This window comes from Globicephala melas, chromosome 7 (genome assembly GCF_963455315.2).
Source record: "Globicephala melas chromosome 7, mGloMel1.2, whole genome shotgun sequence".
Classification (NCBI taxonomy): Eukaryota; Metazoa; Chordata; class Mammalia; order Artiodactyla; family Delphinidae; genus Globicephala; species Globicephala melas.
Genome location: NC_083320.1, coordinates 22231431 through 22252805, shown reverse-complemented (window position 1 = coordinate 22252805; position 21375 = coordinate 22231431). Strand labels below are relative to the sequence as shown.

Sequence of the window (21375 nt, the reverse complement as noted above, 5' to 3'; positions counted from 1 at the left end):
TTGTTTGTTTCTTTAATATTGAGCTGCATGAGCTGTTTATATACTTTGGAGATTAATCCTTTGTCTGTTGATTCGTTTGCAAATATTTTCTCCCATTCTGAGGGTTGCCTTTTGGCCTTGTTTATGGTTTCCTTTGCTGTGCAAAGGCTTTGAAGTTTCATTAGGTCCCATTTGTTTATTTTTGTTTTTATTTCCATTACTCTAGGAGGTGGATCAAAAAAGATCTTGCTGTGATTTACGTCAAAGAGTGTTCTTTCTATGTTTTCCTCTAAGAGTTTTATAGCGGCCTGTCTTACATTTAGGTCTCGAATCCATTTTGAGTTTATTTTTGTGTATGGTGTTAGGAAGTGTTCTAGTTTCACTCTTTTACATGTAGCTGTCCAGTTTTCCCAGCACCACTTACTGAAGAGACTGTCTTTTCTCCATTGTATATCCTTGCCTCCTTTGTCATAGATTAGTTGACCATAGGTGCGTGGGTTTATCTCTGGGCTTTCTATATTGTTCCATTGATCTATGTTTCTGTTTTTGTGCCAGTGCCATATTGTCTTGATTACTGTAGCTTTGTAGTATAGTCTGAAGTCAGGGAGTCTGATTCCTCCAGCTCCATTTTTTTTCCCTCAAGACTGCTTTGGCTATTCAGGGTCTTTTTTGTCTCCATATAAATTTTAAGATTTTTTGTTCTAGTTCCATAAAAAATGCCATTGTTAATTTGATAGGGATTGCATTGAATCTGTAGATTGCTTTGGGTAGTATAGTCATTTTCACAATATTGATTCTTCCAATCCAAGAACATGGTATATCTCTCCATCTGTTGGTATAATCTTTAATTTCTTTCATCAGTGTCTTATAGTTTTCTGCATACAGGTCTTTTGTCTCCCTAGGTAGGTTTATTCCTAGGTATTTTATTCATTTTGTTGCAATGGTAAATGGGAGTGTTTCCTTAATTTCTCTTTCAGATTTTTCATCATTAGTGTACAGGAATGCAAGACATTTCTGTGCATTAATTTTGTATCCTGCAACTTTACCAAATTCATTGATTAGCTCTGGTAGTTTTCTGCTGGCATCTTTAGGATTCTCTATGTATAGTATCATGTCATCTGCAAACAGTGACAGTTTTACTTCTTCTTTTCCAATTTGTATTCATTTTATTTCTTTTTCTCCTCTGATTGCTGTGGCTAGGACTTCCAAAATTATGTTGAATAATAGTGGTGAGAGTGGACATCCTTGTCTTGTTCCTGATGTTAGAGGAAATGCTTTCAGTTTTTCCCCATTGAGAATGATGTTTGCTGTGGGTTTGTCATATACGGACTTTATTATGTTGAGGTAGGTTCCCTCTATGCCCACCTTCTGGAGAGTTATCATAAATGGGTGTTGAATTTTGTCAAAACCTTTTTCTGCATCTATTGAGATGATCATATGGTTTGTATTCTTCAGTTTGTTAATATGGTGTATCACATTGATTGATTTGCGTATACTAAAGAATCCTTGCATCCCTGGGATAAATCCCACTTGATTATGGTGTATGATCCTTTTAATGTGTTGTTGGATTCTGTTTGCTAGTATTTTGTTGAGGATTTTTGCATCTATATTCATCAGTGATATTGGTCTGTAATTTTCTTTTTTTGTAGTATCTTTGTCTGGTTTTGGTATCAGGGTGATGGTGGCCTTGTAGAGTGAGTTTGGGAGTGTTCCTTCCTCTGCAATTTTTTGGAGGAGTTTGAGAAGGATGGGTGTTAGCTTTTCTCTAAATGTTTGATAGAAGTCACCTGTGAAGAGCTTTTCTCTAAATGTTTGATAGAATTCACCAGTGAAGCCATCTGGTCCTGGACTTTTGTTTGTTGGAAGAGTTTTAATCACAGTTTCAATTTCATTACTTGTGACTGGTCGGTTCATATTTTCTATTTCTTCCTTTTCCAGTCTTGGAAGGTTATGCCTTTCTAAGAATTTGTCCATTTCTTCCAGGTTATTCATATTATTGGATAGAGTTGCTTGTAGTATTCCCTTAGGATGCTTTGGATTTCCACGGTGTCTGTTGTAACTTCTCCTTTTTCATTTCTAAATTTATTGATTTGAGTCCACTCCCTCTTTTTCTTGATGAGTCTGGCTAATAGTTCATCAATTTTGTTTATCTTCTCAAAGAAGCAGCGTTTAGTTTTATTGATCTTTTCTATTGCTTTTCTTTGTTTCTATTTCATTTATTTCTGCTCTGGTCTTTATTTCTTTCCTTCTGCTAACTTTGGATTTTGTTTGTTCTTCTTTCTCTAGTTCTGTTAGGTGTCTGGTTAGATTGTTTATTTGAGATTTTTCTTGTTTCTTGAGGTAGGCTTGTATAGGTATAAACTTCCCTCTTAGAACTGCTTTTGCTGCCTCCCATAGGTTTTGGATCGTCGTGTTTTCATTGTCATTTGTCACTAAGATAACTGTTGAAACTGCTTTCTGAGAGTATTTTGGTTGGGGAATAATAATAATAATAATGATATTATTAGCTTTTAGGCCTTCCAGCTTTTGGGGTTATTAATTAAAAAAAAATTCAATCCTCAGTACTATAATTTAACTTCAAGGTAAATTAATGATTAACTTCTCCATTCCAGTTTCACTACTCATTGTAGGATGGGCTGCCGTGATAATCCTTGAAGGTGAGTATAGCACTGGTAGATTTGATTACCCTTTACCATGTGTTAAAGAATACATTTGTTGCTCACCTGCTCTTAATATGCTGCAATGATCCAATACATTGGAACCTTCCATTCACCATAATGGCCAACCTGGTACAGAGAGCTTCACATTCTTCCATGCTGGAAGACAGAATCATGTCAGTATTCTGGGCACAGAAAATTGGTTTAAGATCATGAGCATAAGCTTAACTTTTTTCATTATGGCACCTTAGAAATACTGTTTGAGTATTTGAGTTCCTTAAAATGTCCTTTCCCTTGAAGAACAAAAATATCTTTTAACATATAAATTAAATGTCTTTATATAGGGTTTATTACTGTTTCTTCTCAAACTTGAGGCCATCTCTCTCACCTGGATAGCCCACTCTATCAAAAACAGTATTTCTTTTAAGCTCTTTCAAACTTTGACTCAAGACCTACATTTCGTAAGAAATGTTCCCAAAATACTACTAAGCTGTTTTCATTATGCCTTATACTCCGTATTCAGTTGGCTTTTATGCTTCTGTGTTTATAACTAGTTAACCTGTACTTGATTATATAATTCTAATTTCATGTACGATGATAACTGGAGGAGATCTTAGGTATCACCCTGTCCACTTAATACAAAAGTTAATGGAGGGCTTCCCTGGTGGCGCAGTGGTTGAGAGTCCGCCTGCCGATGCAGGGGACATGGGTTCGTGCCCCAGTCTGGGAAGATCCCACATGCCGCGGAGCGGCTGGGCCCGTGAGCCATGGCCGCTGAGCCTGCACGTCCGGAGCCTGTGCTCCGCAACGGGAGAGGCCACAACTGTGAGAGGCCCGTGTACCGCAAAAAAAAAAAAAAGTTAATGGAAATCAGGGGAGAATGGATACATGTATATGTATGGTTGAGCCCCTTTGCTGTGCACCTGAATCTATCACAATGTTGTTAATCGGCTATACTCCAATATAAAATAAAAAGTTAAAAAAAAAGTTAATGGAAATTAAATGATTGGCTTCAGAACATATACTGTGCTAGGGCAAGGCTAGTATATAGGATATAAACAAGCCTCTTGATTCTAAACATACCTAGTTCTTTTTCTACTATATGATCATTATAACGAAAGGATGAACTTAATATAAGGCCGACCTTATAAGAAAGCCACAGAGAAAATTCTTTAGTAGCTTTTTTACCTAATTGATTGGAAGGGTCTACTTCATGGAGAAGGCTTGTGAACGAGCTCTTAAAGGACTAGTAAGATTAGAATCTGGAGAGATTTTTTGAAAAGATCAATTCCAGTAGAAGGCACAGCCAAAGAAAGTGTATGTGATAGGAAAGGGCAGTGAGTGTAGAGGGAACCACGAGTCATTCAGATTGACAGATAGGAGAGGGTGTCATAGGAAAAAAAGACTAGAAGTTTAGACGAGGCCAGATAATAAAAGGCCTTGCATACTAAGCCGAAAAATGCTGAATTTTATGTGATAGGCAATAGGGAGGCATAGTTGAATTAAGAGGGCCGCAAGTTATGGGAAATTTGTTTCTTAAAAGATTTCTTAGGCCCTGTCCCACCACAGGAGCTGGAGTCTCACCATGAAACCTTCCGGACTTGCTCCTTTGACTATGAACAGAAAATAATCCAATTGCGGAATTCACTATCAGTATATATTACACGGGATTACCCTTCCCGTCTCTCATCCTAACATCGTGTCATCTCTCAGTTTACCTGTGAGAAGTGAGGATGACGGCACATTTATTCTGTACTTCTTCTGAAATGATCTTCCAGAGGTGCCGTTTTGATTTAGGATCCATCCCAGAGCTTGGCTCATCCTTAATAGAAAGTTACAAGAAGAATTTATCAAATTAATTAAATTTTGATGAGGTTCTTTACATGAATCATTGCATCTCACTTGCCTAGAACAGAAATCACTTTTCCAGGTCATGTGACTAACGTGTTTTATACTTAATAGGCTTCTTTCTGCTGCTGTCAAAAAGCTCAAAATTAATCATTTAAAATTGTCAATGTGTTTTAAAAAGTATCTCAGTGAAGTTGTACTCTTACTTTACACTTGTCTCTCATATTTCTTTGGAAAATATTCTGCTTCAATTACTGACAAAGCAAGAATTTTTACATTTAATACTATATTGTCACATATATATTTGAAGCTACATCAGCAAGACTGCTACCTTGCTCCTGATGGCAGAATTGTGGCTGTGAGTGATAGATAATATGTTATGTGAAGCACAGAGAATTCAGTTTGATTTGTTTTTGTTAATATGATTGAGGTGTACTTTCAGTTTTATGTTATTAATTGAAATTTAATACTCCTTGGGGAAATAAAAGTAAGATTTGCAGAAATTGCCAAATAGAAAGATATAAATTACATTTTAAAGTAAACGATGTTTAGAAAAATTATTCAGACATAAAATTAGAAATGCAGCAATGGAAAACCTAAACAAGCAATAATAAATCCTGACAGATGATTAAAAAACCAAATTGTAGGTCAAGGTTAGGTAAAAATTAAAAACATATGTCTGAAATGGAAAGTATATACATAGGATCATCAGAGGTTTATTTTTATAGTAAGGGGTTAAATTTAAATTTAAAGAAAGAAATGAGTGTTAATTTGGGGAAACAGTAAAGGTTATATTGTCACTGTTCCTATTTTTGAAGACAATGGCATTACAGTAAATATATATAAAAGAAAATATGGTATCTTTCTCTCACAGCCTGATTTTAGTTCAGCTCATTAATACATAATATTTGCATAGAGCTTTTAACAACATTTTAAAGTATTTTACATCTATTATCTCACAGGGGTGCCTAAGGATTGTTTTCTTCAATTTAAGGTACACTTATACAATAGAATTCCATTATGAGCATCGATTGGCAGGGATATAATGCGTTATAAGCTTCCGGTATTATAGAGAGATGGGTTGTGCATTACTCTACTCAGTTTAAATGATTTGATCCTCTATATTACTTAATCTCTGGAATAATGTGATGATTTATAACTGGTGATTTTATTGCATATAGTTAAGCCTCTTCTGGAGTTTGGAAGTCCTTGAATGAAGGGGATCTTCCAAAATAAGGGCAAGCTTATTTCTCTGAAATAAACACTTTTCACAGTGTTTGGCCTGGGGAGCAGAATGCTATGTCACTCCTAGTGTAATTTATATTTCCAGGTGATCAACTTAATTTTTCAGCTCTTAATCAAAATATAAACGTGACATGTATTTCTTGCCTCCAAAAAATTCAGATAAAGTAGAATGGCATATTGTCAAGATTGCATCTCAAGCTAGGTAACTCATATTTTTAAGCAACAAGGAAATAACATTTTAGCACAGCATGTTGTCCTCAAATGTGTATTTCCTTTTTGGTAGAAGTTGGAAAATGTGTTAGTTCACCTGATCAGTTACTAATAGAACTGATTTCTTCAATAACTGGGAATCAAATTCTGTCATAATTTTACTTACTCATTTGAATATCCTGACTTTGTTTCAGCTACTTCCTATTCCCATGTTTCCTCTGAAACCGACTGAGCCATAACTTCAGGCAAAAACATTTTTGACGGCATATTTTTGTGGCAACAAATTATCCAATATAAATTCCTTAGTGAGACAATATATGTAAAGTGTTTTACAAAATAACTAGCATATAGTGAGACCCCAGTAAATGTTTATTGCAATAATAATAATGAACTGTTACACACACTATTGGATATGTGGTTCTAATTAGGTAGTAGCCTTTTTCACAATGATTCTCTTACCAGCAACAGTATGGAAGGTTTCCCTATCAAGGCCAGCGCAGTGGATAATTTTCTTTTTGTGCCGTAACTACACATAGAGGTAGTTTTGTCCTTGTAGGGCTCCAGGTAAAGCCTCCTAAGGAGTTTATGAACAGCCTGTGGGTGGAAAAGAGGACTTAAGTTGATTTTCCCTTGCCAAAACCCTTAAAGCATTAAACAGAAAAAGAGCTACTTGTGAAAAGAAAGTTTTATAATGAAGAAATACATTCCCGAAAAAATTAAAACATTTAAATTCAACATAAATTTTACTTTATTTTCAAAGGTCCACTTAAACATTAATAGTTCAGGGACTTCCCTGGTGGCACAGTGGTTAAGAATCCTCCTGCCAATGCAGGGGACACGGGTTCGAGCCCTGGTCTGGGAAGATCCCACATGCCGCGGAGCAACTAAGCCTGTGCGCCACAACTACTGAGCCTGCGCTCTAGGGGCCCGCGCACCACAACTACTGATCCCAGGTGCTGCAACTACTGAAGCCCGCGCGCCAAGAGCCCATGCTCCACAACAAGAGGAGCCACCGCAATGAGAAGCCCGCGCACCACAACGAAGAATAGCCCCTGCTCACCGCAACTAGAGAAAACCTGCACGCAGCAAAGAAGACTCAATGCAGACAAAAAAAAAAAAAAAATTAAAAAAAAGAAATATAAAAAATCAAATTGGAAGCTATTCTATTTTACTTGGGCATTTTGTAGGTAATTCCATGTTTCAGTACTTATCTGAACACTAAAGGATATACAGGCATCACCAAACATGGCTCAGTCCAGAGCCTAAGGCAAATGTCATTCTTTATTTGATAGTTTTTAAAAGACAACTGAACAAACATGGGCCAAGATGTTTCTAAAGTCGAGTGCATAGGTTCTTTTATGATATACACAATCAAGCTAATACTGCCTCAATTATCACTGTCAGGAGAGAAATGTCATAATTTTCCAGATGTCAACTTGGTCTTGAGGGTGGGTGTGTGGAAAGCAGAAATAATAATGGTTTTCAAATGAACTAGTTTTTCACACTTATACTCACTTCTTTAATATCTTTTTCTGGAATTCCATGTATCCTAGCATAGAAATACAAGTGTTCTTCCACGGTTACCAGGTCATCCAAAGCATCTTCCTGAGGACAGTAGCCAATTAATGAGCTGTCAGAGTCAGCGTGAGCCAGAGACCTGAATTGAAAGAATCAAAAACACTAGTGACTTTCAGAAGATGTTTCCCTCTTAGCCCTCAGATGTTGGGAAGGTAGCTCTATTTGGGTCATCGTGATTGGTGAGTCTGGAAAAAAGAGGTAAAAACAATCCCACCATCATAGTCATACTTAAAGGTTTAAAAATTTCCACTCGAGTAGCTGTTTCTCCTCTAAGGATTTAATAATATAACCACAAAATAACATAAAGAGTTCATTGTAATTATTTTTCTCATTTAATTATATTGTGTTCAGTAATTTGAAGCATTTGTTTTCATACCCAATCTTATTTCTGATCAGAATGTTTCCGCCTGTAGGAATTATGTCTCCAGTCAGCATCTTGAAGATGGTGGTCTTTCCTGCTCCATTCACCCCAAGAAGGCCAAAGCACTGGTTTGAGGGAGAAAAAAAAAAGATGTAAACTTTAATTCAAACCAAAGACATGGTACTATTATATCTTTTTTCTTCTCCTTGGGTGAAATAAATTACCAAGAAAAATAAATCACTCGAATTACTCATGGCTATTGCAGTGCTTTGCTGGCACTGGATAAAACTTTTTCTTTTAAAACAATTAGGTACTTAAGTATCTTTTTTTCCTTTAATCATCTGAACATTTTACATATACATAGGACTTGTTTTACATACTATATTATAGCACACCTCTGTGTGACATGATAGGATACCCAAGTCAGATATGCTAACCTGACAAAGTAATTATATTTATAGATTTCAAATTATTCACACAAAACCACAACTTTACTGAATAAGCTACTGAAGCGATAATCTCTTTATGTGGTAGAATAAACCTGATGCATTTAGTTTGCAGTCAGGCTCGGCAAAAAGGGAAATGTCCGCATTCTTCTCCTCCTTTCAAAGCTGCCTTACTATTGCTTCTGTGAAAACAGCAAGAATGTGAATATGAATGTGAATATGAATATGAAATCACTTCCGACAACTGATTTCTTTATGCTGTCTTTTGAAGAGGCCTGGAAACTAAGAGTTGAAAAGAGCACGCTGCATGGACTTCTTGACTGAAAGTCCACTCAGGGAGGATAGTAACTTGGGAGGGGGCTCAGGATTTGGTGTGTGGTGAGTCCTCCCTGCCAAAACGAAGACTTACAGGGTAAGTAACGCATAGACACATGTAAATTACATATATAGAATCCATCAAAATATTCAGAGGTTGACTTTCAGATTTCTAGAAAAAAATTAAGGAAAGATAAAGATTTTTGTCACTTAACCATGTCAATACAAAGGATAGCTAGAAACAAAACACTGTTCCTTACCTCCCCAGCAGGTATCCCAACGCTGATGTTGTTTACAGCTATAATCTTTTTGTGGATAAGGTGGTAGGTCTTTGTAAGATGATGGAGTTGAACCAGGTCACATTCATTTGCACCATTCTCAACTCTAAACCTCTCAGCCCACACATCTTCATCTTCAACTATTGTCTCAATAACAGGTGGAGAACGAAATTTTTTGAAGAAGCGTCTAAAAAATGGGCCCAATGATTCTGCATCAATGACTCTGAAATGGTACCGCTCAGTTTTGACATATTTTAATAAGTTCTTACTTCATTAAAAGTGTGCTATCACATACTAGGTTTCTTTTAAATTTTTTATGCATTATGGTACTCAAATAACTTAAAGATTAGTACGGATGCTCTTTACAATATTTGTTATAATATTTGGGAAACAGCTTTTGCTTTCCATGACTTAAATGCTTACAGATCCACTATTAAAAGTGAGAATCTTAATTTCAGTAACAAGGAAATTAGTTTGGGTTTGAAAGTTACTGCCTAACAGAGAGACTAGAGTCATTAGTAAGACTCAACATTTTACAAGCCCATGATCAATGATCACCTTTTTAAAATCCTCCCTATTTCTTCTTTTGTCATCACAATATGAATGTTATTCTACAGTCTTTTTACTGTGAATGTCTTATCTAGGATCTAGCCAATATATTAAGGTTATCAGTCCTGAAAACTCACGAAATCTCAAACCCACTTCAGTATCTTGCCTAATGAATACCAAAGCAAAACAAACCAACAAATCAATTCAGGTCTTCCTCCCAATGTCCCGTTTCTTTTAATGATACCCCCAGAGATTCCAATTGTGATGTTTTCTTTGAAAACATCCCCATTCCAAAATCCACTCACGCAGTCAGACTCCTAGCACTGGAAATGCCTTATAACAGCCAGTCATCTATCATTTTCTGTCTTTTTCTATTACCATCACAGGCTTTCATTTTTTTTTCACACAGATTTATCCAAGAACCTCAAACTGGTCCAGCGTCTCTGACTCTTCCCTTACAGTATGCACTGTCTCCACAAAAATCACAGCTCCTAAAGCACCATTTGATCCTGTTGGTGTCTGTTCAAAAACCTTTAATGTGCTACTATTTGTTTCTTGAATAAAGTCCAAGCTATCGCTTTTTAACCAATCAGTAGACTCCATAATTTTCCAACCCCATGCTTTAGCTCCTACTCTTTCATTACATTTAGTCTATGCTCTAGTCAAATTGTATTACTCACTTCTCAAATATGCCTCAAGATTTTTCTATCTTTGCTCTTATCTTTCCTTTCATTATTATTAACTTAAATCTTATTTTTCAATAGGTGATACATGCACTTCATGTATTAAAATTAAAATGGTACTGAAGAATATTTAGTGAAAAGTAAGTCTCCTTCAACCATATACAGTTTTTTAACAGAGGCACTCATAATTAGAAATAATCTATGCATATGTATGCATAAGTAATATATATTCCTTTTTTAAACTCCAATTGTAATATACTTCATTTATAGTTCTGAACTTGCATTTCTCACTTAATAAATATTAGAAGTAATCCCAAACATTACACAGTGAACTGCATCATTCTTTCTAATGGCTGCATAGTGTTTCATTGATAAATTATACATATAATTCATTTAACCAGCTCCCAAATGAAGGACATTTAGGTTGTTTTCATTCTTTTGCTATTAGGAATTCTTTTGCTATGATGAATAACTTTATACATACACAGTTCTGCATATGTGTTAGTATATCTATTGGAAAAATTCCTAGAATTGTTGGGTCAGTGGTATGTGTATTTTTATTTATGATTTTGTCCTCACTTTACTCAATCTTCTTTTCCCAAATCCATTGCTAATATTCTACATACTCAATTCTATTTCCCCACTTCTACTTTCTATCCTTCCAAACACAACTCAAAGACTACATGTTTTGTTTATGTACATATTTTCTCTCTACCACTGAATCTTGATCTCTTGGAGGCTAACAATTGTGCTTATTTAATTTTATTCCCTCACTTTACAATACTTGCAGAGCCACAGTAAGGTTTGATAACTATTTACTGAATTAAGTAGATTGTGAATTATGCTACAATTTTTAAAAGTTTTTTGAGCAAAACATTTCCATATTACTAATTGAAAAGCTTAGACTACTGACCCCTCTCTGAATATTTTGAATTGAGTTTTGTCATGGATGTCAAACACTGTTTTCATCGTATTTACCTGAGTTTATTTATTAGCCACTCATTGATTAAAAGTCGCAAGAAAAAGAACACGGTTCCTTGACAAACCAAAGCCACAAACATTGCACCTAGTTTATCCATCTCAAAGGTTTCACTTGGATACTCCACTCCATATGCTTTTAAGAAGTCTAGGACAGACTGTTGTTGAGAAAGTTCAATCAAACCATAGCCAAAACAGAACTGCGGGAAAATCAGGAAAATGCGCTTGAGGGTTTCAGAAATAAGTTCTAAAGTCTGAAATAAAAGAAATAAAAATAAAGCTCAGTGTTAGCCTTCCAACAAATTGACAAAAAATTGAAACTAGATGTAGATAAATATTGAAACCTGAGAAGCTTATCTAGATTGGCAATTGTTTCACATGCCTACTGAATTTACATATAAACATTTACTATAGCCAAATGGTGGAGATGTATTACTAAAACACAAGCCAAAAAGGATTATATATATATATATATATATATATATATATATATATATTTAAGATGGTCTAAGGTGTCAGGCCAAACCCTGGGGGCAGAATCACTTCTAGACCTGCCTTAGGTCCTAGGAATGTAGTAACAGCCAGGGTGCTAGGGTCTGATAGAGTATCTATGGGTAGGTGCCTGAGTAAAGGAGGGATTTAGTACAGTACAGTTTCAGAACCTAAGGTAATTCCTACTAGAAGAGGGACTAAAATGGTAAAATGATACAGAAGGAGAGACAACGTATCTCAACGAGGAGCATATGGCTCATTTTCACGTTATTCACACTTGGGACCAACCACCTGCACCTCATGGATTTTCTTCTTCCTCCTGGAGTGTGCTTGTCTAGTCCTCACTTCATACTCTTTCTATTCTTTTCCATTCAGGTGTCCAGCACTGAGTGTGCCTGTCTATTCCTCACTTCATTTTCTTTCTATTCTTTTCCATTCAATTTCCCAGCACTTGTAGGGCTTCCCTTGTCACCAATCATGACTGTTAGCTCTGAACGGAAAGTGATGCTTACAATGAAGTAGACTCCAATACATGACTGAAAGGGAATGAATCAGGTTTTTTCTCTATGGGTGCTCAAATGAATCTTAACCCATAGTCATATAACTAAGCCACTGTCCTTGTCCCTACCATACCATAACAATTTGTTAATGAGTAAAACGTTTAGCTGACCGATTGGTTGCATGATTTTTGTAGTGCCATACAAGGTATCTGACTGACTGTATCTCCATTTACCTACTCGAGCCCTATCAAATGTCAATAGTTTTGACACTGCGTAAATATAATCATAGACATTAACCTAGATGGAACCTAAAAAGAATTTTAAAACGCCATAGTTTCCCCTCTACTATATTTAATAGAATCAAATGAAATGCCCCTATTCTATTTAGAGACTGCAAAATACAGAAAATCTTTCCACCTTGGAACATGTTGAAGCATTTGATCCAATAACTGAAGTTTAGCAGACTAATAAAGGACCTTACCGTATCATTAGGCTTTTCCTTGGAAAGGAAGTACACCACCGACAGGGAAACAATGGAATTGATGCCAAGAAAAAGGTTGATGCAGACGTAAGTGATGAAAGCCACTCCTGTTTCACGGAAGAGCCCAGCCAGCAGGTACATCCAAGAAAATGAGGCATACCTTTATGGTAATAACACTAAGAATTAAAATCATGCCGTAATTATTATTTTACTAAATAAATAATTTCGATAGTGTTCCAAAGTGAAAATAAACATTAGAGATCAGTTGTCAAGCCTTGTAGTTAGATCTCTCTTTTATCCCTCTTTTTAACAACAGCCAAAAAAAAAAAAAAAAAGTGAAGCACGCTTTTTAAATGACAGTAAAGGTCTTTTAAGGAATCTTGAGTAGTCATTACAATTACAAATTAATTTTTCCTAGAGATGGTGTTACCCCACCCAGGCAAGACATTTTTTTTGGCTCAGAAATGTGAGTTTAATAGATATATCTTACAATTTAAAGTTGAGGAAAAAACGACATTGTCAGCTAGCTAAGCAGAGAGAGTATGCTTAGAAGCTGCATGTCCTGTTTTGAGCAAATACTTGAGCGACCTTTGGGGTAATGAAGTACAACTAGAGACAGAGAGATCCTTCATCAGCTGCAATTGTTAACTAAATGGATACTACCCATTCATTCAGGGCAGAAAGAACTGCTATGATAAGTATTGGTTGTATCAAACTGTATTAATTACCCTAATTCAGAAACAATATTATGTGTGTTCTTAGGCATCGATAAAAATAAAAATAAATATACATGAATATATTTACTTTTTAATGCCTTATATATTTCTATATACTCACAACTTGTTAATACATAAATTCATACATGTATACACATTTTTCTGATCATTCTAAGGCCTCCATTTTTACGTAAATTAAATTATATATGTAAATTGTTAAGTGTGACAGCACCCAGTAAGTGCTCATTAATGACAGGTATTCTATTAACAACAACAACATTAATTTTCACAAGTATTACACTTTACAAACTATGGACTAGCAGGTGTAATGTATTGTTAATCATTACTCATGGCTAATGAAACCCCAAGACAATTGTAAATTAGCTAATGAGATTTAGGTCCTGTTTGTATCTAGGAGCATTTAATTCTGTTAATTCTTTCACTGCAGCTTACCCAAACAACAGAAGTAGGAGAGATACAGCGCTTAGGTTGTTTTCACTGTAGAAGGCAGGTAACTTGAAAATTGCAATGACACCAACTGAAAATGCTACAGGCACCAAATAGAAGGCCTATGGGAATATGTAAAACTATGTTTAATACATGGCAAATATTTTTTAAAAAAATCAATAGCCCATCTAGTTTAAAACTGTAACAAACTGAACTAGAAACACTTGAAGAAATGAAGTTTTATCTCTGCTCTTGTTGCTTGTAACATTCAGTTCATTTTACATTGATTTCACTCTAGAATTTGTCTCCTGCAATAGGAGGTCAAGCCAGTCTCCATCTTTATAGAGATTCTCAGAGTCCCTGGTGCTCCTCCCTCCAGGCTTTGAGACTTGGGATCATTTGGTGACAAAGGTTCGGTGAGAAAGATAAGACAGCCAGGTATCTTTGTATTCGATTCAGCCCTCCAAGTATTGATTTTATTTTGAGTGCTGGAACTCTCTCAGATGGTTGATTTCTAAGGCTTGGTTATCAGTGTGAGCCACTCTGTGCAAAACAGCAGGGCAGTGGGTACCACACATTCTTAGAATCACAAGGATATGAACAAAGAATTCAGTGTTTCATTGGCAAGCAGACAGAGTAAATGCTGAGGGTTTGCAGCAAGATGCACACAGTGAAAGAGATGGGAATTTAATTAGGGAGGAAAATCTCCTAAAATTGGAACGAGAACCAGAATCTAAGTAGTAAGTAGCCCTTCACAGAAGTGTGTACTTTAAGCTTTCTTGACATATTAAAGCTCCTATTAGGTCCAGAGGAATCATCACCATGTTTTTTTAGATCTGACTTCTACAACAATCGCATTTCAGACCTCACTGGATACATTAACCAAACGGAGAGGCAGTTAATTCCTCTGCAACCCTGCAAGCCAATGACAATTTCACCATAATCTCCAGGCAAATACATACCCATCCTGGGCTTTTGGCCATACTGACACGTTTGGAGTCAAGAAAAACCATCTGAATTTGGAACCACTTTAGGCAAATAAGAGAGTTATCAATTAAATTCACCCTTTATTTTCCCTACTAAGCTCTAATGTGTTATTCAGCAGAGGCTACTACTTCGAATTTTTCACTATTAGTTGATGAAATTTTTATAAGCTTGCTTATGTGGTACCACTGGGCAAGGCTATTCTGCTCCTAAGCTTCCATTTCTCCACAGTAGTGGTTCTCAAACTTCGATGTGCTTAAAATAACTTGGGGGAGCGGTTGTTAAAAATGCATATTCTCCATGCTCCACTCCCAAGATAGGGACCTCTTAAGTCTGGAGTGAGGACCAGCAATCTGGATTCTAACAAATGTCCTGGGGCATCTGATATAGAAGGTCCTCAGACCACAGAGATAAGGGCAAGGCAGGTGGATTTCTCTTTCTTCCGACCGCTGGACGAATATAAGCCTGATGCAATTTTTTTCTTAATTTATTGTCTTTGTGGCAATAATCGGAGCAAACCAGGGCAAATAAATCTCAAATATAAAACTGTCTTCTACCCAAATCGGTCCTGTCTTTCTTGCAAAGACACAAGTTACTCACCATGTCATAAATGAAGTTTGTCACCCAGTAGCATGTGACACCAATGCCTGAAATGTGCTGCAGCTGCTTGGCTTTGTTCTGATGCTCCCGCACGACATAGGTGACAAAGCTGGCAGTGGTGACAGAGTAGCCCAGCAGGATGGAGAGCGCCACTAAAATATCGATTAAGCTGCTCATTCTACATTGAGCAATAGGGAGAGGAGAGCACACATAAGTTTTGGGAACTCTTTTCTTTTCAGAAAGATTCATGGCTAAAGCCATCAACAAAACAGTGCAAGAGTTGGCTGTGACACAAATAAGTCTTCTTGCAAGGCAGCCAGATAATATCTTCTGCATGACTTGGCTGTGACCCTGGGATAAATGTAGCTTGAGTGCATCTGACTTGACTAGGGATATTTGATGGGAAAACCTCAGTCAACAAGGGCTACAGGGTGTATGCAAGAGATATAGTTCTTGAGCATAGAAATCGTACTTAAATGCTATGCAGGGAAGTTGAAATGATGAAACACTTATGCACTTGACTTACAAAAGCAGGAGATTCTGTGAATCTACAGTCAACAAGCTCTACTTGGCAACCTCACTCTACACACTTTCAGAAACCTCCTTTTATCCCAGTGAGTGACTTATATTACCAGCTCTTCTAGATTGACATTCATTCAGATACAACTGTGATTTCCAATTATAGCACTTTATACAAAGGCTCAATAAGCCAAGGAGAAAAGAATCATGCCATATGTGTCTGCTTACGTGGCTTGTTCTTGGTCTTGCACTCCTGGATAAGGATGGCTATACAAGATGATACCTTAAAGAAGAAATGGTTCTTTTCATTAGTACGTATTCAGTTAATCAGGAATACCAAATTTTATGCACACTACTATGTATAAAATAGACAACTAATAAGAACCTGCTGTACAGCACAGGGAACTCTACTCAATACTCTGTAATGGCCTATATGGGAAAAGGATCTAAAAAAAAATGAGAGAGTGGATATATGTATATGTATAACTGATTCACTGTGCTGTACCACTGAAACTAACACAACAAAATCAACTATACTCCAATAAAAATTTTAGGGGGCTTCCTTGGTGGCGCAGTGGTCGACAATCTGCCTGCCAATGCAGGGGACACGGGTTCGAGCCCTGGTCTGGGAAGATCCCACATGCCGCGGAGCAACTGGGCCCGTGAGCCACAATTACTGAGCCTGCGCGTCTGTAGCCTGTCCTCTGCAACAAGAGAGGCTGCGACAGTGAGAGGCCCGTGCACCGCGATGAAGAGTGGCCCCTGCTTGCCGCAACTAGAGAAAGCCCTCGCACAGAAACGAAGACCCAACACAGCCAAAAATAAATAAATAAATTTATTAAAAAATTTTTTTAAAAAAAGGTACCAATTTTTATTTATTTATTTATTTTTAAAACATCTTTATTGGAGTATAATTGCTTTACAATGGTGTGTTAGTTTCTGCTGTATAACAAAGTGAGTCATATGTATATACATATACATATATCTCCATATCTCCTCCCTCTTGCGTCTCCCTCCCACCCTCCCTATCCCACCCCTCTAGGTGGTCACAAAGCACAGAGCTGATCTCCCTGTGCTGTGTGGCTGCTTCCCACTTAAAGAATTTTACTTTGGGGATACTCTTTTAAAGGAAAATGATGCCCCCACCCCCTGCCAGTCTCATCAATGCCATACAATTGATGGTACCCACACACACACAAAAAGCCCAAAACAGTTTTTCACACTGTGCATGGAATTTTGGGGGAAGGGGCAAGAATTTACACTTCTTATATAGCATGTTTCCCCTCTACTACATTTAAGTCATTGTTTTCCAGTTTCTTCTCTCCATCTGGTAATATGGATGTTTGTATTCAGTAGCACTTCAGAAATGCATGACATTTAAAGAAGCACCTCAAAGGGGGACCAATTATATGAGGATCTCCTGAAGAACAGACATTTTCCACCCCCATCCGTCTTCATTGTGCTATTGGCTGTCGTAGGGAAATACTGTAGCCTGAGAGGATCCCTTCTCCTCCTTCACTGCTTCTGAGATGCCTATTGTTCTAGAACTCTACCAAGAGTAGAGCTTGGGAACTTCAGCCACTCTGGAGGGATTTTCACTGAGACATAAAGATCCAAAATGATTCAGAGAAACTAGCTGGCTCCAGAAAAGTAGTCACTTAACTCCAATGCAGTCCTAAATTATCTGTATCTCCAAGGGTTGGTTATACTTTCTGAGTATAAGTGTAAGCAAGGTTCTTTCCTCCCTTTCCTTACAGGACGCTGGTTAGCCAGAGTCAAAATGGGCTGACAAGTTTCGCAAAGGGCCACAGTGTGAAGGCAAAGCCTATACTGTCTGAGTAACTTTGGAAAAGAACTAGGAGTGAGGATATCCCCTAAGTACTTTTTCCTATAAAGTCATAAGCTGAACAAGAACTTTCTCACTACTGCTCACATAGTATATGTTCATTATATTAGGATATTAAGGCCCTTTGATAGCACCCAAATATTATAGATTATTCTAAAGTTGTATTATTTCCATTAACTTAAATTTATAACTTTTATCAAGTAGAGTGTGACATATTTTGAGGTTGAAATCTGCAATTGTTATTTATTGAAGAAAAAATGTAATATATAGTTAAATCAAAACAAAGAAACTACCAGCAACAATAATCAATTTGACTGATAATTTTAATCACATCATTGAGGGAATGCACTTCTCTTATCTTTTGTGTAAATTAATGGGCTCTCTTTTTACTGAGATTCAATTTTCTTTGGGCCCTACTTAAACTTTGTTGCTGGATTATAACATAGGCAAGGAGAAAACATTTCTCTTAGTCCTGATCTGTATTTCAGAATCAAGAAGTACTCTATTTCACCAGAGGAATCTTTACAAATACATTTACTCCAATATGAGAAATGCTGCTAAACCAATTTTTTTTTTACAGATCTTTAGCGGAAACATCAAGTACATATATTAGGGTTTGGAATCTATATCACAATCTTTTCTGTGGGTTCTACAGCATCCAGCATAATGTCTTAAGTACAGCGATTAGTCAATGAATGCTTATTGACTGGAATAAAATCTTACAATTTCAATTATTTCCCCCATATACAATACACATCAAAAAGAACACATTTTCTGTTATTTCTACATGTGTAAACCTAAAATGAGTAACTTCCCATTGACCACTGCTAGTAATGTAATAAGAATAAACATTAGGGTGGAGGGAACAATGTGTCAATATTTTTGGAAAAGAGCCTGGTTGTGTAGCATTTGTTAGTGAACACAAGTAAATCTGTATTCTAGGGGAAGAAAGAACAGAACTTTCATGTTAAATTAACCACTAGAGGGAACCACATGAATATAACAGATACTGACATTGCAAAGGAAAGCTAATTAAAAGATTTTTATTAGCATGTTAAAATTCAAAGAGAATTTTACAGCTAAATTTTACAGCTAAAGCAAAATCTCAATTCATGTAGAATCCAACAAAGGTGGCTTAAAACAGGTAGTGTAGTAGGGAGAGGTGGCAGGAGAAAAATTGAGCTGATTTTTAAAGACAACATTATCATGGCAGATCCCATACATGCATTACAAGACAATAAAAGCATTTTAAGGTGACATGGATTTCTTTTCTGAAAGAAAACAAACTCCTTCCAGAGAAGATGGAAAGCTACCACTTTCATAATAAGCCTATATGAGAAAAGTTAATAAAAAACAGAAGGCACACTAGTACTAATCTCTATATAACTCAAGCTAAGCCTTATTTTTAAATTAAAAACATTTCCTTTTAGGGTCAATATGAAGCTTATGTTCCAGAATTCTTAATTCTTTAGACTATGTAACTTAAAAATACACTTGTAGGGGCCACAACAAGCCTGCTGGGATCCAGAGCGATCCAGACTGCTTTCATCTTGGTAAAGAACACTAATAATAAATGAAACCTCAATATAGGTTTCAAAAGCTGATCCTTCAAAAGTGGCATTGTCTCTTTTTCTTACCTACATACCTTTGCAACGTTTCCTCCTAGTCATTTCTATGGTTCTTATACTTTCATTATCCGTCATGGCAACAAATGTCCTTTGCTCTCAATAAGACATCCTACTGAAAGTCAAGTGTTCAGTAGTGTTTCAAACCAGGCTATACCAGACCCACCTGGCTTTAGTCATCATTTAACTTAATTTACCACTTTTGACTCCACACTTTATTGATGCTCTAGGTCTAAGGACTATCTATCAATCTTTTTATTTTCTTCAGGGCTCCTGCTGCTAGGAAAATGCGAAAGCAGTTGGGGAAAAATACTGTTTTCTCTTAAACGAAGACTCTGAAAGATTCTGTTCCTAGAATAAGTATCTGACTCTACAGTTTACTTCTACGATCACCAGAACGTGCAGCACATGCTATTATGCCCAACAGTAGGGAAATGAAAGAAAAGTAGACAACGGCATTTCTTTGTTTTTAATAGTCTGTTAACCTATTTATTAGGGTAGAAACTGTTGGCCAGCAGATACTTTACTCTATTTTCTCCATCTTTATTATTATTATTTTGGGGGATCAGTACGGGAAAATAATTTAAGCAAGGCTTAAGAAGATGGAATGGTCTGATGAAGAGTAATTGAATTAGAAAACAAATAAGTCTCTTTCAAATTCCAAACCCTTTTTAAAAACTATGTGGAAGCTTCTTGGGAAACCCCACTAAAGTAGACCTTGCTGAGTATAGAGAAGTATTAGGAAAATGAAGAGGCAGGAGCCAGGCACTTCTGATTCCCAGAGAAATAGCAGTAGGAAACAATACTACTCATCCTGAGAGGGAGCTAAGGATTAGCAATGTTTTATACAAAGCAAGTGTCATTACGGTAAGTACTCAGTTAATGGTAGCATTTCTTTCCTGTTAGAACTTCATAGCTTAAAAGTTTTGTTTTCACATTTAGATTTGTGTACAATATTTATTGACATTGTTATTTTAATTTTTAGCCTATGTACAAGTAAATAGTTATAAAATATTTTCCTATGAGATATAACTACTAGGTGTGAGAGCACAAATAAGTGGGAAGTCAGCATTATTATCCTGACTTGATAAATGAGGAAACTAAGTTAACCTGAAGTTAAGGGGCTTATCCAGAATGTTCCATCTGGTGGTAGTTACTACTTCCAAACTCCTTTTAAAGATCTGTGATCTAAATACCATAAAACAGCTGCCACTGGGAGGAAATGGCATCTAGTGCACATTTTCATGTGGACAGTAGCAGAAGCTGCAATACAAGAAACTTCTAAGTAAGTAGCTTTACCATGTCGGGCAGCATCGTCTTTTGACATGTTAACTCGCAGGAGGAAATTATTCAAGCTGTTGAGGTATGCTGGAAGGGAGTGATAGCCTTCCGGATCATACCATACCTGTTAAGATTCCGAAAGAAGGCAAGATCAGTGTGGTGTTGAAATAAATCAGGCAGTCTTTACATCTTACAGCCTATAGAATTTATATTTAAAATAAGGGCACCAATTTCCCAGTAACTTATTTCATCTTGGCAGATTATGAACCATCCACCAGTGTTGACCACAGAACTCTAAGTTTCCAACCTAGAGATGGGCAGACATTGGGAAAACATTTTTTTTTTCCCTGCGTGAGAGCACCAAGTTACTAGTTATTCTAGCTAGACCTTCTCTAAAGTGAAAGCTTGAAATAAACAGAAGCCTTCATTATTATCTTCATTTCTGTGACTGGACTGTAGTGATTCTGAAACTAGAATTAGGGCATTCTGTCTCTCAGTAATAATGATAATAATAATAATTAAAAAGCAACTGGCATATAGGCCAGGCTGTAGAAAGAAATTAAATACATATATAAGCATTGTGCCCTTAGCAACATGATTGATAATCTTGAAATACCCCCACTAACTTTCTATTCCTAGTTGTAACCCACAAGAAAGTGAGTTAGTTCATCCGCTACGTCAAAAGCAGAGGGATTTAAAATACTGGTATACCTCAATTCAAGAAAGCCAGTTGGTAATTCAAAATTACAAATCTGAT

General features: G+C 36.5%; 1 protein-coding gene across 1 annotated transcript in view; it reads right to left on the bottom strand.

Annotated features, from left to right (window-relative positions):
* ABCA12 (ATP binding cassette subfamily A member 12) overlaps positions 1-21375 on the bottom strand; it is a 186284-nt gene that overhangs the window by 5918 nt on the left and 158991 nt on the right. The window contains exons 40-51 of the mRNA XM_060301454.1: positions 20637-20742; positions 16095-16149; positions 15348-15525; positions 13770-13885; positions 12601-12760; positions 11128-11381; positions 8900-9104; positions 7894-8003; positions 7455-7596; positions 6399-6533; positions 4355-4458; positions 2703-2795 (exon numbers count right to left, since the gene is read on the bottom strand). Of these exons, the coding sequence (XP_060157437.1) occupies positions 2703-2795; positions 4355-4458; positions 6399-6533; positions 7455-7596; positions 7894-8003; positions 8900-9104; positions 11128-11381; positions 12601-12760; positions 13770-13885; positions 15348-15525; positions 16095-16149; positions 20637-20742 (1658 nt within the window). The remainder of the gene's footprint in view (positions 1-2702; positions 2796-4354; positions 4459-6398; positions 6534-7454; positions 7597-7893; positions 8004-8899; positions 9105-11127; positions 11382-12600; positions 12761-13769; positions 13886-15347; positions 15526-16094; positions 16150-20636; positions 20743-21375) is intronic.